The sequence below is a fragment of the Chiroxiphia lanceolata genome, chromosome 6, assembly GCF_009829145.1.
Source record: "Chiroxiphia lanceolata isolate bChiLan1 chromosome 6, bChiLan1.pri, whole genome shotgun sequence".
NCBI classification, from domain to species: domain Eukaryota; kingdom Metazoa; phylum Chordata; class Aves; order Passeriformes; family Pipridae; genus Chiroxiphia; species Chiroxiphia lanceolata.
Genome location: NC_045642.1, coordinates 48,439,687 through 48,455,455, shown reverse-complemented (window position 1 = coordinate 48,455,455; position 15,769 = coordinate 48,439,687). Strand labels below are relative to the sequence as shown.

The window sequence follows — 15,769 nt, the reverse complement described above, 5'->3', positions numbered from 1 at the left end:
TCACTGATAGAGTAAGACCACCAGTAATGGAGAGGCTAGGAGGAGGCAAGACCCTCAGAAAGGTGAGCACCAGAAACTTAATCACTGCTGACAGGAGCACAACAGGGCATTCAGGCAGGCAGGTGAACGAAGCATTTTTTACTGCTATACCTTATATGTTCTGATCTTAATAGGCATGAAGGAGATTCTTGGCACTGTGAGAAAAACAAAACAGTCCCTTTCCTCCTCTGAGGCTGGCAAGCTGCAAAAGGGAAGGATTTAATCTTTTAACCATAGTCCCCATCTCATATCTCTCTGGTCTTCAAAATAACTGAAAAGTGCAAACAGTCCTTGTGTCAAACTGTGGACGATGTGGTTTGCTGTGTTCTCTCCACACAGATTGAGAAGTTGCAAAATCAAATTGAAAAAGAGAAGCAAAGTAATCAAGATTTGGAAACCTTGAGTGAGGAGCTGATAAAAGATAAAGAGCAGCTACAAGTCGTCATGGAGACTCTAAAAGCTGACAAAGACAGACAGGTGCAAACTTCACAAATATAATTTAACAACATATGCTCAGTAGTGGTAATTTAGTGATGTCATTTAGAGCATGAGATTCTCTCAGGGAGATAGAGTAATTTGAGAACTATTAAGTGCAGGTTGAACTCGTTCAAATATAGGTTAAAGGCTTCTTCAAGTGAAAAGGCCCAGCATGTTTTGCTAATTACTGCTCTTGTTACCATAAGGGAATCTGTCCTGTTTATAAGGACAGATCTTCCCTCTTTGAGGAAAAAAGCCCTGGATCTTACTAAGTGGAATACCAACTGGTTTTAGGATGTGCAAATAAATCCCCATTTTATTGCAGAAGATTGGTCTTTTGCCAGTTGTATGACCTGATCAGTTCAGTTGAGGTTTTTTAGCCACGTGGCCTTTTTTTCCCTGTTTAAAAAAGATGCTGAGAAAGTTTATGTCTTCTGGATTGATATTTTAAATGCCCCTCAGTTTTTACTGCTGTGCTGCAGTTCACGTGCAGTGCCTGGAAACTCTCTTGGTACAGGTCTGTGCAAGGTATCATCTGTATTAATTTGACTAATGAAGAAAACACAGACAGATCATTAGAGACTGGTCTGAATATTCTCAACCTGTGTTAAAATTTACTCTAAGTTTTTGTGAGGTGAAGATTAAATAGCAAAATGTCTTATTCGTGTAGTGCTTTTCATCTTGAAGGATTCTTACCCAGACTTCTCCCTGGGAAACTGCACTTTACCACCAAGGTCTTACATTTCAGTTAAAACAAGTATAAACTCTCTGTGGCAAGAATTAATAAACGCTTCGAAGGTAGGGCAGAAAGTAAACCCAGAAATATCCTCAATTGTCAGAAAGGGGCACATTTGGATTTTTTCAAGTGTAAGTACTTTTGATTTCTGTGGCTGTTGTCTGGTATAAGAATCAAATAGAAATTGCAGTCTGAATTACAGTTGCATTAGCTGAAACTTGACCAGTGGGATAAATGTACTGTCCTTACAGAAAGCGTGTCCTTAATGACATCTATAACTGCTCTACATTTTCAATGTAGTAATCATATAACTGCTCTGAGCTTTCTGACACTTCATCAAAGATAATTTCAGTCTTGAGATCCCAAAGATGAAGGTAAACCTGGGCAGAAAGATAACCTTTATTAAGAATGATTTGTAAGAAAGCATGTTCTCCAAATGTTCTTTGAAGGTCTTCTATCTCCTTTCTCCTTCTTCCTCAGCTGTCTTAGCTGGTAGCAGGAGTATAGCACTATTTTCAGTTTATGAAAATCATGAGTTACCGAAGGTAACAAGTTTTTTCAGTAGTTTGGGTTCTTGGTTATTGTCTGGGAAAACTGTTGAGAAATTTGTCTTGGATTAAATGGATATGGTTTTGTTAACAATCATCTGTCTGCTTTAGGACTAATTTGTACTGCATTTCTAAGGTAGATGAGTAACATTTTCATGACTGTTTATGTAGATACAGGACCTTAAACAAGAAAATGATCACCTTAATCAAGTTGTCTTATCCCTGAGACAAAGGTCACAAGTGAGCAGCGAGGCAAGAGTGAAAGATATTGAAAAAGAGAACAAAATCCTTCATGAAACAGTTACTGAGACAAGTAGCAAACTGAGCAAGCTGGAATTTGAGAAGAAACAATTGCAAAAGGATTTTGACCAGGTTAGAGAAAAAGTGGAAAGAGTGGAAGAAATGGAAAAAGAACTCCACCGGCTGGAGAGGGAGAATGAACAGCTCACAAAGAAGGCAGCAGTGATGAAAATAGTGACAGAAAAAGTGGAAGTTCTTGAGCAGGAGAATGGGGATCTAGAAGTGGAAAATAGGAAGCTAAGAAAATCCTTGGACACACTGCAGAATATTTCCATCCGGCTTGGGGACCTGGAAAGGGACAACAAGCAATTGGATGAAGAAAATCTGGAGCTTAGAAGAGTGGTGGAGACCATGAGATTTACCAGCACAAAAATGGCACAAATAGAAGCAGAAAATAAAGATTTGGAGAGGGAGAAAGAGGACTTAAGAAAGAATGTGGAAATGTTAAAAGCAATGAACAAGAAGTCAGAGAGACTGGAGCTAAGCTATCAGAGTGTCAACTCTGAAAACCAGAGACTTCAGCAAATTGTGGAGAACAGCAATAAAAAGATCCAAGAGTTAGAAAAAGAAGTACAGGGAATGGAGAGTGAAAATCAGGTCCTCCAGAGAAACCTTGAGGAGCTAAAGGTTTCTGCCAAACGACTAGAGAGGTTAGAAAAGGAGAACAAAGCCCTAGAACAAGAAATGTCTCAGCTTGAGAAAGACAAAAAAATGCTAGAGAAAGAAACGAAACGGCTTTGGCAGCAAGTGGAGCTGAAAGATGCTATTTTGGATGATAGTACAGTAAAGTTGGCAGTTGCTGAGAAAGAAAACAAGACACTAGAAAAAGAAATTGCTCGATTCAGAGATTCATCTAATAAGTTGAAAGAATTTGAAAAGGACAATAAAGATCTCCTAAAGCAAGTTACAATTGATAAGAGAACACTAGCTACATTGAGAGAGGTAAGCAAAATAATTCTACTGGGTTGTATGATGCTATTTTTTTTTCAGGTCTGTGAGGCACTTGAGGGAGACATAGGAGATCTTCACAGCCTTAACAGCCATCACTGGATAGTGTTGCCTTGGGGAATGGAACGTGCCAAAAACTGCAATGTACTGCTTTGTGCCCACAACACAGTCTCAAAATGACATCTTTTTTCATGTAGAATAAGGTTTTAACACAGTTCCCATGTGGTGTCTGTAAACTAAAGACTTTGGTACTTTCTCTAACCCTGTGACCACAAAATTGTTTGCTAACATGAGAGCTTCAGTAGGGGAGATTGAATCTCAAGCCTAGAAGTTAGAGCACTTGTTGAGGACCCATTGACATCCCTGTTCTGAGACAGACAAGAACCATCCCAGATGGCCAACCTAACCCTTTCAGTAACAGCTGCACCAGGTTTCTGCTTTCAGCTCCTTACAGTGTTTTTCCCCAGAAGCTTCCCTGCCGAGTGAGAGTGTGCCAAGTAGCAGTGCTCTGTTCCCATACCGAGCATTAGGACATTGGCAGTCTAATGATGTGTGTACTAGAACCTGACACTCATTATATGAGCAGATTCAGGTTATTGCAACTTGCACTCATTGCCTGTCCCAGCTGCTGATGTCCTGCCAAAAACAGGTTTTCCGTGAAAGAACATTAAAAGGAAAAAGGATTGTGCTGCAGTAGCTCAGTGAAATAAGTAAATTTAGCAAGACTAATGCAGTAAGCAATTACTTATTTGAAGGTTTAGTTTCATTTTAGTTTTTGAAGCATTAGTTTAATTTTGAGAAGGATAAATAAAGTCTTATCAGAAACATTTGAGACAGTCCCAAGATATGTTTATATCCAACTTTCCTTAAAAATAAATCAAACAGTAGCATTTCTGAGAAGGCCTCTTTTTAATCTTTCCCTTCTCAGGCTTTTGCAAATTTCCAGTGGTGTAGACCTGTCTTCTTTTCCTTAGTTGCTTTCTATAGATTCTGCAGAAGGAGCTCATGGATATTGAAAGGACCTATTTACAGACCATTGGACTGGCACTGACCTAAAACCATACCTTTTTTTCCTTGCCATGTGAATGAATGCATGGCTAAATTTGTGCTATCAGAGGACTATTGAATACCTACAGTTTAACCAAGTATTTTTAAAGATTTTATTCTTATTTCTGTCTGATATTCAGGATAATCTTTTTTTTCTTTACTTGCAGTGCTTCAGTAACTTTGTTGTTCTTTCTTTCTGCATTGTTTAAGAAAACTTTAAGCAAAAAACATGAGCAGTGTAGATCTTTATGGTACATTTGTATTTCAGAAAATTTTGAATGGTAGGGGTCTTTGCATTTAGCCATGCCCCAAAAATAATTTGTTCCTTACGGAAATGCAGGCTGGTATTATGTCTTCTCAGGCCATTTCCACACAGACTACTCACTGGCATAACAGCAAATCACTGTCCCAATATACCTTCTGCTACAGCTCCATCAAGGCTCCCCCTTGTATGACTTCCTTGTCAGATTCTGCTTAAGTTTCTTCCCAAAGAAACCCAAATGGAACCAGACTGCACCAGTAGATACCAGAATAAGTGACCAACCTCTCTTGTCTCCAGAGCTGTCCTGTTTCTTGGACTACAACGTAAATATGCTTTTTAAATTTTGGGCAGTAATTCACCATATCTCAGAAATTCAGTGTGCTATTCACTATTGACCCTGTTACTAAGTCCCTTGAAAATACCATCTTAGCCATATTATCTCAGGAAACTTTCATCCTGAAGTCCTGTCACTCTGTGTATATGCCAGTGCTGACAGGGCTTTTTGTCTTAGCTTAGAGGTGGGAACTCCCTCTGCTGGTGTCCCCTGCCCTGCACACATCTCTCTGTGGCACAAAGATGGGATGTCTCCTGGCCCACACACATTCCTTCTTTTGGCAGGTGGGCATGATGCCAGCGTTTGCCAAAGTAATTCAGTACAGTGAATGAGACAAAGGCCAAAAGAAGCATTCTACAGATTTATTTCAAGTAACCTATAAATAAAAGCAATCAGTTTAATTCTACTTTCATCTGTCACTGATGAAGAATTTTAACTGACCTGCTTGAAACTAGGATTTTATCCTATGACTTTTCAAGTACTTTAAAAAAAATATATATATTGCTGGATAATTATCACCACCCTTTGCATAGCAACTAATCATGTTAGTGCTGTTACAGGATTTGGTCCTGGAGAAGCTGAAGAGTCAACAATTGTCTAGTGAGCTAGACAAACTGAGCCAGGAACTGGAGAAGATAGGATTGAACAAAGAGCTGCTACTAGAGGATGACAATGGCAATGGTGACACGTAAGGAAACCGAACTTTCCTAGTCACTTTTGAGCTCAGCCTAACTCAAGCCCTTTGCCTTTCTTTTTTGGTTCTCATCTGTCTCGTTCCAGTTGCCTGTAACAATTTTGGATATAAACCGCATTTTTCTGAGGCAAGCTTGGCAGTATACTGTAGGTTTTGCAAATTGTTTTCTTGGGTGGAAGGAAGAAATGTTATTTTCTCTCTCCATGCTAGCAGTGTTACTACAGTTTCACTGTGCAGCAGAGTAGCTATTTCAGCATGTATTTTTTTTCATAGTCTCTTTACAAGTAAGAACAGTGTCTATTCAACAGTGTCTATCATTAATCCATGTAATTGGTGATCTAGCCACCTGTTAACATAAACATAGATGCTACCTAAGAAATTCCTGATTGCAAGAAATTCCTTTGCAAGTCCTACAGTGATGAACAAGGAAAACCCCAACACAACCGCCCATGTGTATATAGGCTTCTTGGTAAGACCTAATTAGAGAAACATACTCATCTCATAGGAGTCTTTAGACTGTGAATTTTTCTCCTTGTCGAGAATATAAAAAGAGTCATGAGAAGAAATTTCTGTAAAGTAATTAGGGCAAAAAGAGAAAAACTTTTTTTTCCAAGTTATGTAACTCTTTGATATTTCTATAGAACCATGCTGGTGTTACCTCTATTGAAATTGACTGGATTTTCCAAAAGCAACTTCTCCAGCTATAATCTATCAGTAACAATCTGCAGCAGTAGAGGGAATAATTTTCCTGAAGAATAAAGCACATGTAATTTAATATGTAGTGAGATTTGGAATGGGTGAAGGTGAAGTCTGCTATATAGATGGTGGCTCATATCCTAGTGGCAGAATTGGAGAGCTGTTATTGTGTTTTTCAGAAAATACAAGGTTTTGGAGAGCAAAACTGAATCAGCACTAAAATCAACACTAGCTTTGAAAGAGGAAAAGATTGCAATGCTGGAAGCTCAAGTGAAAGACTCTCTGAACTTGAACCAGCAGTTACAGAATGATCTAAATATGGTAAGAGGTTAACTGACTTTTAATCGTTCACATTGCAGTTCTGCACATTCACATGTTTGGGGTTTTTTTGAGTAGTTTTTTTGTGGTTTCTTGTTTTGTTTTTAAGAACAGGCTGGCTCTGTCTGCCCCTCCCCATACACATGCTTCCCAAGAACCTTTTTTAACTGGACTGCCTTTTCTTGTCCCTTTCTATATAATGACACCAAATTCATAAAAAATTTGGGACTAGGGGCACAGCAGGAGGGGTTTTTTTGCATAATCGCTCCTTGCAGATCTGTTTTCCCATGGGGTTTTTTTCATTGCCATAGTCTTGTTTTTCTGCCTTGTTTAGTGGAAACATAGGCTGAGGAAGGCTGCAGTTGAAACATCTCACATAAGAACAGCCTATTTGTTAGGTGACAATGACCTTGAGTCAAAGGGCACCTGACTGGAGGCCAAGAGATGTGGATTCTTCTGCTTCTCTGTGTCTCAGTTTCCCCATCTGTGCAGTGAGTGTTGTTGAAACTTTGAAAGTCTGTACAGTGCAAGAGAGAAGCATCATATCCCTTCCTTATTAATACATAATCCCAGTTCACTCAGCGTTGAAGGTTGTTACTTGTTGGCTTTGTAGATGAAGAAGGACTTTGATGCACTTAAGCAGACTCAACAGGATGGGCAGTATGACCAGAATTCACTGAGGTGTTCAGCAGAGGAACTCATTCCCAACCAACCAATGAATGAGAAATTGGAAATGGGACACGAAGAGGCTACCATAGAGCTGCTGAAACTGAAGGACAGGACAATTGAACTGGAAAGGAATGTAAGCCTTCTCCTGTTTCCTCTTAGCTCATAGTCTTCTCTTGCGATCAGGAATGGGTTGCTGGAAACCAAATTTTTGAGCTTAAAGGAATCTGGTGGGTTTTCTGGAGCACCTAAGCCTATTAAATCCGTTGGGAGTCTCCTAGGACTGCATGGGACTTTAATGCTTCATATGTCTCGTGTTCCTTTGCAGAGATTGATCCCATCTATAACATCTGTCCTACCTTCATTTAATGCTGAGAAGAGTTTGCTTTTGCATGTTTGTTGCAGAATGGTCATCACCAATTGGTTCTTATCTTTGATAGGACTCCAAATGATCAGAACAACTGTTTCTTTTCTTCCTGTCACCCCTTCAATGCCATCTCTCTTTCAGAACGCAGCCCTGCATACTGAGAAGCAGCTCCTTAAAGAACAGCTAAAGCATTTGGAAACACAGAATGTCTCCTTCAACAATCAAATTCTGACACTACAGAAGCAAAATGTCTTCCTTCAGGAGCACAATACTGCCCTGCAGACGCAGACAGCAAAACTCCAGGTCAGGACAACCTTGCACCTCTTGTGCCAGGAGACAGGATTTCATTATAGTAGTGTAGAAGATGACAGCAAATAAGTAAATGTTTGTGTTGGTAGGCTGATGTAAAGATAAGGCCCATAAGGTGGAGCTTAGTTTGAGGTCTGAATTTCTCCAAGGTAGGAGGGAAATTGGCTCTGTAGCTAATATCTGGTAGCTGTCTTGAACAAGAAGGTGTATTTAGAATTTGTTAAAAACAGTGCAGCAAAATCCAGATGTGTTGCTTCAGAGGCTGCCCTTCTAAAATAAAAGAACTTTGCTCTTTTTTTTCTGTTAATGCTATGCCTGTGAAAGAGCTTAGAAGAAATGGAAAGAGGACACAAGTCAACTTCCAAGAGGCATTGTAGCAATGAGTTCCAATCACAGTTTTCATACTTTCAGACAAAATGTCAAAGTTGCCAGTGGCATACACATACTCTTAAAAATTACTTGAATTTTGAAAAAATAATCTTAGCTTGGGAAAGAGTCCAGTTTTAATGGACAGCATTGGATTAGCTGTAATTTTTTTTTTGTGACTTTCACTTTACAAGTTTTTCCTCTTGCATGCTCAGAGCTTTTTTTTTTTGTTGTTGTTCTCTAATTATTTCTCACCTGTATTTGAGTTATATTAGCAACATATAAAATCAATGCACTACTTGTCTACTGAAACCAGACTTGTTAGGAGTACTGTGCACATACACAGTGGTGTGGTTAATATTTTTGAGTTTGGGTGAACTTAAGTTTTCATTACTTGTACACAAATATGGGGTAACTTTTGACTTTGTACATCATTGTCAGAGAAGCGATTGAGTTATGAGTATTCCATCTCATCTTGGTCTTCAGGCTCAAGAGCTTCTAGTAAAACAATTTGGAGGTTATTGTGATGATTTTCATACTGCTGATAGCATGGTTTTACATGGTGCATTACTACCAACAGTAGTACCAAAATGACGCCAAATTGTCAATAGATGTCTTAAGTCTACAAGGCAATGGATGCATTCTTGACTAACTCTGTGTGGATACAAGGTTCTACAAAATGTTTGTTATATGTACCAGTAGATGTGAATAAGTAATACTTTCTTTTTATTTGAGAAACTTTAGGTAGAAAATTCAACTCTCAGCTCCCAGAGTGCTTCACTGATGGCCCAGAATGCTTTACTCCAAAATCAGCAGACAGCCAAGGAGAATGAGAATGAAAATCTACTAAAACAGAAGGAGCAGCTGAAAGCAGAGTATGAGTCATTGCTTCAAGACCATGAACACCTTGCTTCACTGCATGAACGGCAGTCTGCAGAGTATGAAATGCTAATAAACCAGCACAGCTGCCTGAAAACATTACACAAGAACCTGGATCTGGAGCACAAAGGTCTGGGTGAGAGGTACGCTCACTGCTCAGGGGTATAAGTGTACCCAGAATGTGCCCATGTTACAATTTTAGCCTTAAATGTTGGTCTGCAATTTCAAACAGAAATTACTAAATTGTTCCTCTGAAAAAGTGTCTACTCATTCTTGCTGTCATTAGGACATTGCAAAGCTCTAGACTGTAGATTTTAGACCTCTAAAGGTGGCAGACCAGAGGTGACTCTGGTGATATTTAGTAACCATCGGCTTGAGTATTGGGAATGCTTTGTCAGAAGTAGCTTAAATGCCTTTACTGCATTTAAGGATTTGTACTATAATAACATGAAGCTTTAAAAAGATTTTCCCAGTTCTACTGTGCGTGCTGTCTCTTCTCATCATGAAGTCTGTAAGTCACATAGGTAGTTGCCCATGTGTGAGTAGTATATATCTTGAGAAATTTAAATCACTGAAGTTTGTGTGTGGCATCAATATCATGTCAAAGGAGGCTCTCTGATGGAAGCCACATTGACCCAACTATGAGATAGTGATGTATTACATATTTTCTTCTAGTTCTCGCAATCTAAAGCTTTTGCTTCAGGCCCTTCAACTGAATTAGGAAATCAGCAATCTGTTTATTGTTTAGTCTCTAGTCACTGTCATTTTCTGACAATTGTGTATGGATTGAACAATATACATGATGTACTACAACATAAATGCCACTCTGCCCACCTCTCAAAACTTTTCTTATACGTTTCAGCGATTTTCCTCAAAACACTTTTATTTAGGTTTAATTTCCATGCAAGATCATGAGTTGGGTTCAGACCAACTCAGTGGTGATCCTTTATGGTGGACTGGAAAACTGGTGCTAAACTTTTCTTTCCCGAAGACTAAGGAACTGGCAAATACAATGTGTAGTAGATTTTTATAAAATACAGAAATAAACTGATTGTGATTAAAATATCCACTGGGGCTATGTGACAGGACAGCTGCTTGGCTGTCGACTAAATGAGCTGTAAGTGATTTCACAGACACTGTTTCTGCTTACCAGGTCTCTCTCAGACTGATTAATGGTTCTTGTTAATTCAGGCTTTGCTTGAGATTATCACACTGCTGCAGTGTGTTAAGGCAGTGTTCTTTCTTTGCTTGATGAGTACCAAATATTAAACAACTCTAGCTTAAGGAAAAAGTATTTTTCAAAAAATAGGTTATCTGTAGCAATAAGTGCTCCAATCGCCAGTGTAATGAATAATAATTTGAACTTCTGTTTCTGAGATGTGACTGCCAGTGAGAGATGTTGCAGGGGAGCAGATGGTGGCCTTCTCTACACTCAAAGCAGGTTGAGTTTGGCAGTTTTAAGAGTGCAGTGTCCTCCTCAGCAGATCAGTCTCAAAAGATACTTATCAAGGTGATTTGTCCAAGGACAACCTGTGTATCCATTTGACTATCAGGAAACAGCCACTTTTTTGAGTGTGTATTTTGTTTTCCCTCCATCATATGCTGTGCAGTTCAGCTGGCTGAGGGAGCAGAAGGGAGAAACAGCTATAAGAAAACTGTTTTCTTATGCTACTCTGAGGCATTTAACTGCTAAAATGGAATATCTCACTTTCAACTTTAGCTATAATGCACCACCTGCTAAATTTCCCCCAGAGCAGCTCAGTGCAGCCAAGAAGTTTGCTTGTGCAGTGTTCAAGAGAAGGGTTTTGCTTGTCACAAGTCCAAGGTAATTGTTTTTCTCAGTTGGTGACAGCACTGTAATCATACTTCTGGTGCTTAAGGCATAATTACGCTTCTGCACAAACCTATGACTGCAGCTCATCTAGAAAAATCCACAGCAACTTTAGCTAGCATGTGGACACCTAGCCCTGTGTACAGCCAAGGTCCCCAAGGTTCGTGCAGTTCACTCTGGTGCATTCTAACCACAGAATATTTTCTGCACCTGAGCAAACTCCATCAAATCTCTCTTGGTTCTGTCTGCACAGTATTAACACTGAAATGTGGATTTAATAATGGGTTCTGTGTAACTGCAGTGAAATGGCCTGTCATAGCCCAGCAAACCACAGACTTGTGGGTTTGACTTAGCAATAAAAGGACAGTTAGTATGCTGCAGTCTTTTACCATTAATAGCAGTTTTTTAGCTTTGCGGTGTTTGGCTGACACAGAAAGGCTGGCCTCTCCTGTTGCATTTTAAAATTGCTTTACATACTGCACGTTACTAAGGGAAGGTAATAACTTCCTAGCTATGATTGATTAATAGATCCTTGAGCATTTCTTTGTAGCTTACTCTGGAGAAGTCTAATCCTGCAGAGACACTGGAAAAACAAACGCTGCTGTGGAGGGTTGCATATTGCACGGAGTTGTATTATTATGTTACCAGCGCTGACTGGTAATTATTTTTCTGGGTTCCTATTGTCACGTGCTTTTTATCATAGCTGAGCATTTTTTAAGTTCCCACAGTCACAAATACCTGCCCTCAGCATTCCTTCTAAAAAAGCAGCAGAAAGAGTGAAAACCAAAAGGAGTAAAAAGGAATATGATTGTTCAATCCTAGGAATGAATTGTGTCAGAGCCAAAATGGATTCTATATGCATGTTTTTTTAAAACCCTTCTGTCCAAGAGCCTGAAGCTTAAAAATGAACGTGAGTGTTGAGTAGTCTGCAGGATGGGTAAGCTTGTCCCTGGTGGTAGAGCTTGTCAGGTGGCACAGATTGTGCTCAAATAGTGGACTGTGTGCTAAATCTGGAGTACAAGAAGACTTTGCCTGATGACTTCATTAGAGCTCTGGCGTTGCAGAATCATGTGCATTTTTGCAGACAGTCTCCTCTTTCTTACCTTTCATTTAAGAACCAGGAGAGCAGCTGTGGTCTACCTCAGGCTCAATGTGGCAGCCTGTGGTGCTGGGCCAGGCTGGTAAAACTGGACCGGTATGCTGCTTCCCTATAAGTAGCCCTCCTTAAAAAACAGAGGGCTTGGATAAAAATGAACCGAGTAACCTATCATACAGAAATGGCAAAAGAATTTACAACACAGTTTCTGCAGAGGCTGCCATGGTAATCTCTGCCAAAGGACTGACAGCGGAGTTTGTCTTCTCAGACTCTGGATTGGCACGCATTCTGTCTAAAATCCCTCTTGGAGCTGGATGTGAAACCTTCCTCTGCTTTCAGGGTCTTCCATTTGTTGTACGGACATTGAATTTGAAATGTCCCAGAGCTGAATGGAGGAAGAAAACAAATAAATAAGGTTAATTAAAGTCTACTGCTGTTACTAGGAATGAATAGCATAAAGCAGCTTTTGTCTGGGAGACAGGTACTTTTCTGTGTGGCCCTTCAATGGACTGGAATTTGGGACAGGCTGTAATTTGACCCTGGGATGAAGGGAATGGTAGCCTGAAAGAAAAACAAGTTGGCAGGAGTCAGTGTATTTGGTGCTGTCTGCTGATTTTGGTTTTGTTTTGGACTTTTCATGACTGCGGAGTGACTGTGCTCTGCATTCATCCCTGCTGGCATGAAAGATGATGATGATGCTTGTTCTCTTTAGCTTTTTAGGCAGTGCTGCATCTTCCACCTAATTTCTGTTTTAAATTGCTTAGAAGAATATTTCTCCTTTACTGACACAGGTGTATCTGATATTTCGGGGCAATATCCTTTTATCACAGTCACCGAAAAATGTGCTGATGACTTTTGACATTCACTGCACCCGTGTCCCCAGTGGCCTCTGCTGGTGTGTGTGTATGGGCACAGATCCTGACAGAGGCCACCAGAGTTAAAAAATCTGGGAACAGCTTGCTGTTTTGTGAAGTGATCTCAATCCACCTCGTTTTTTCCAGCATTTTCTGAATGCAGGTGGTGTAGCACCTCAGGGAGGCTGAGCCTGCCTAATATTTGCCTGTGCCAAATATCAGGGGAGTTATTCCACACCTCTGTTACTTTAGCATTCCAGAGGTCAAAATTAAAGACAGAGTTGATGGCATCAGCCCTCTGTCTCTACCCATCTCCCCACCCTGAGTGGTTTATGCGCAAGTTACATAACCCAAATAACAGTGGCAGCCTCGATGCAAACACCAGCGTTGCTCTTGGTCTTCTCACTAGTGAACAAGTAGAGGCACTCAAGCAGGTGAGTCAGCCTCTGCTTAAAAGTGTTTTGCTGTCAGCTCACTGATATTCTCCTCATTATCTGTCTGGAGTATGCAGGAGATTAGTACCTATGAAGGATGCTATTACCTGTGCATATAAACTAACATGCATTAGGTTGTTACCTAATAAACTCATTGCCTGCTTTCTTGTTGCTTTTTGTCTGCTGCTTTTTAGTCAGGTTTTTGACACCTGCCCCTGACAATTATTTGTGAATGGGTTTCCAGTTCAGTGCTGCAGTTTCCATGCACCCTGGAGAATCTCATGTTTTTTACCAAATGACCAGAATCTGGAATTGAAGCAAGATTCTGTCAATTGTGTTCCAGTTTGCTTAAAACATGCTACCTTTTTTCCCTTTTTTTTTTCTTTTCTGAAGCCCTCTCTGCTGACTTGTATACTAAGCTGAATTTTCATGCATAGTGTGGAAATCTTCAGCCTTGGTAGATGTTTAACCACACACAAGGATGAAATTAAGCAGGCAGGAAAAAATATTTTCTGGTCCTTTGGGTATTACCTGTTAAAAATCTTAACCCAGAGGAAGGAAAATGTTTAAATGAAAGCTGAGAGTATGCTACTCTTCCTTTTGCAGATACAACAGTTTAATGAAACACAAGGCAGAATTGGAAGAGTTGGAATTAGTTTTAAAAACTGAGAGAGAGGTTCTGCAACAAGAGAGAAGATCAAATGCAATAACCACTGGGGAAAATCAGAAGCTGAGGGAGGAACTGGACAGGTATGGTTCCTTCTCTAAATTTTATACCATTAAAAAGTCAATTATGCACACAATGGTTGTTTTGCTGTGTTGACTGTAACTCCAGAATACCTTCATTAATGTGTCTTCTTTTTTCTCAATTTCTGTCTTATTAATTTAATAATTTTAACTCATTTAAGATTTATCAGCTTCATGAACACTGTCATCAACTACTGTTAGTTGCTGCTTCAGACATGGTCTGATCCTGGGACCTTTGTTCATACAAAGTAAGCTTCCACGTGTGGCTCAGTTCACAGGTGTTTTCTGCAATTGGCTGTTTCTAAGCACCTTTAGGCAGAACTGCAAATGTCCAACCACCCCAGTAGTGTCTAGAATTCTGTGAAATTGTTCTTACTCTACTTTTTTTTCCCTTAAGGAGAACTGGTTTGTGGTTTTTACGCAATATGATTTTGCTCTTGAAGCTACCATTGTTTATTTTCTGCTGTCCAGAAAAAACTGCCATTTCTGTTATTAAAAGCAGGCTTAGTAACTCATGATCACTGGGTAGCTGGTAACTCATGGCAGAGCCTATTTTGAGAGCCAGCATCCAAACTCTACATAATGCAGCAGTAAAACATCCAGGATCCCTATATCCTTGCCACTCTTCATACTACAAAGGCCTTTTGAGGAACAGTTTAAGTACAAGTAAGGGGCCAAGACTGTATCAAGTTAAAGCAATGTCAGGTTGAATCATATTTAAAAGTCACATGTTAAGTCGAGTTACAGTTGTACAAGCGTACTTCAGAACACTGCAGAGGAGGTTTCCTCAAGTTTGCTGTTTCTAACTCAGTTTCTCAGGGACAGAGAAAGATGTTGCAAAGTGTTGATTGCAGTGCTGGCAGAGAGGCAGGCTTAGCTGATCTGTCAGCAGATACGGAACTTAATGTTTTTTAATTATCTGTTTATTTATGTCTTCATGATTTGTAGACATTTTTAGATTTATCAAAAGTTGTAAAAGAATACCACAGTATCATCTTACAATACTACAGTGTTACACAGTTCAGAACACTTCAGTGCTCTTTTTTTTTGCATCAGGAAAAAGAAATAACCTGTGTTTATTTGTGCCAAACAGAGCTGCCTTTATATATAAATGCTCTTAAATCCATTGTGCCTCAGAAATTTGTGGTGTGTTTCTTACATATTGAGGAAATAGAAGTTTTATGTTTCATGTATTTTCCTTTCAGTTCTTTTGTAGAATTGAAGTTTTTTTACAATGCTATCACTACTTTCTAATAAAATTCTGTTATATGCTTAGAATAAAAATGTCCTTAGGAGTTATTCTTGGGAACTATATTTGATTTAGTGACAGCTGCAAACTGGTGGTGTGGTCTTTGAATGTGAGGTCCTCTCTGTGAAGTGTCCTTCACAAGCCTGCTGGCTTCTTCATGTTTAGGGTGAATTTCTTGCACAGCCAACTAAAGGCAGAGTATGAAGGGCTGCATTCACACACTAAAGAGCTGAAAACTTCCTTGAATAACTCTCAGCTGGAGCTGAATCGTTGGCAAGCTCGCTATGATGAGCTGAAGGAGCAGCACCAGTCCATGGATATCTCTCTGACCAAGCTGGATAACCACTGCGAGGTGAGTAGCTGTAGGTATGCAACTACTATTAGAAAGCTGACAGTCATTGTGTGATGTTTTTGACATGCTATATATGGAAGGTCAGACTATATGACAACACCCCCATATACTTCGAAGTTTATGGGTTTTTATCCTAGGTTGCCATGCTATTGTGTTAGCTTGATTATGGTGCACTCCAGGGAAGCCAGACCAGAGGAGAGATTAATTTGTCTTGTTTAAT

General features: G+C 39.7%; 1 protein-coding gene across 3 annotated transcripts in view; it reads left to right on the top strand.

The window, feature by feature from the left end:
* Positions 1–15,769, top strand: part of CCDC88C (coiled-coil domain containing 88C) — a 103,509-nt gene that overhangs the window by 74,111 nt on the left and 13,629 nt on the right. For all 3 annotated transcript variants that reach the window (XM_032690733.1, XM_032690732.1, XM_032690731.1), the window contains exons 14-22: positions 379–516; positions 1,972–3,042; positions 5,252–5,379; positions 6,261–6,402; positions 7,013–7,201; positions 7,574–7,735; positions 8,852–9,129; positions 13,808–13,951; positions 15,363–15,549. In XM_032690733.1, coding sequence (XP_032546624.1) covers positions 379–516; positions 1,972–3,042; positions 5,252–5,379; positions 6,261–6,402; positions 7,013–7,201; positions 7,574–7,735; positions 8,852–9,129; positions 13,808–13,951; positions 15,363–15,549 — 2,439 coding nt within the window. The remainder of the gene's footprint in view (positions 1–378; positions 517–1,971; positions 3,043–5,251; positions 5,380–6,260; positions 6,403–7,012; positions 7,202–7,573; positions 7,736–8,851; positions 9,130–13,807; positions 13,952–15,362; positions 15,550–15,769) is intronic.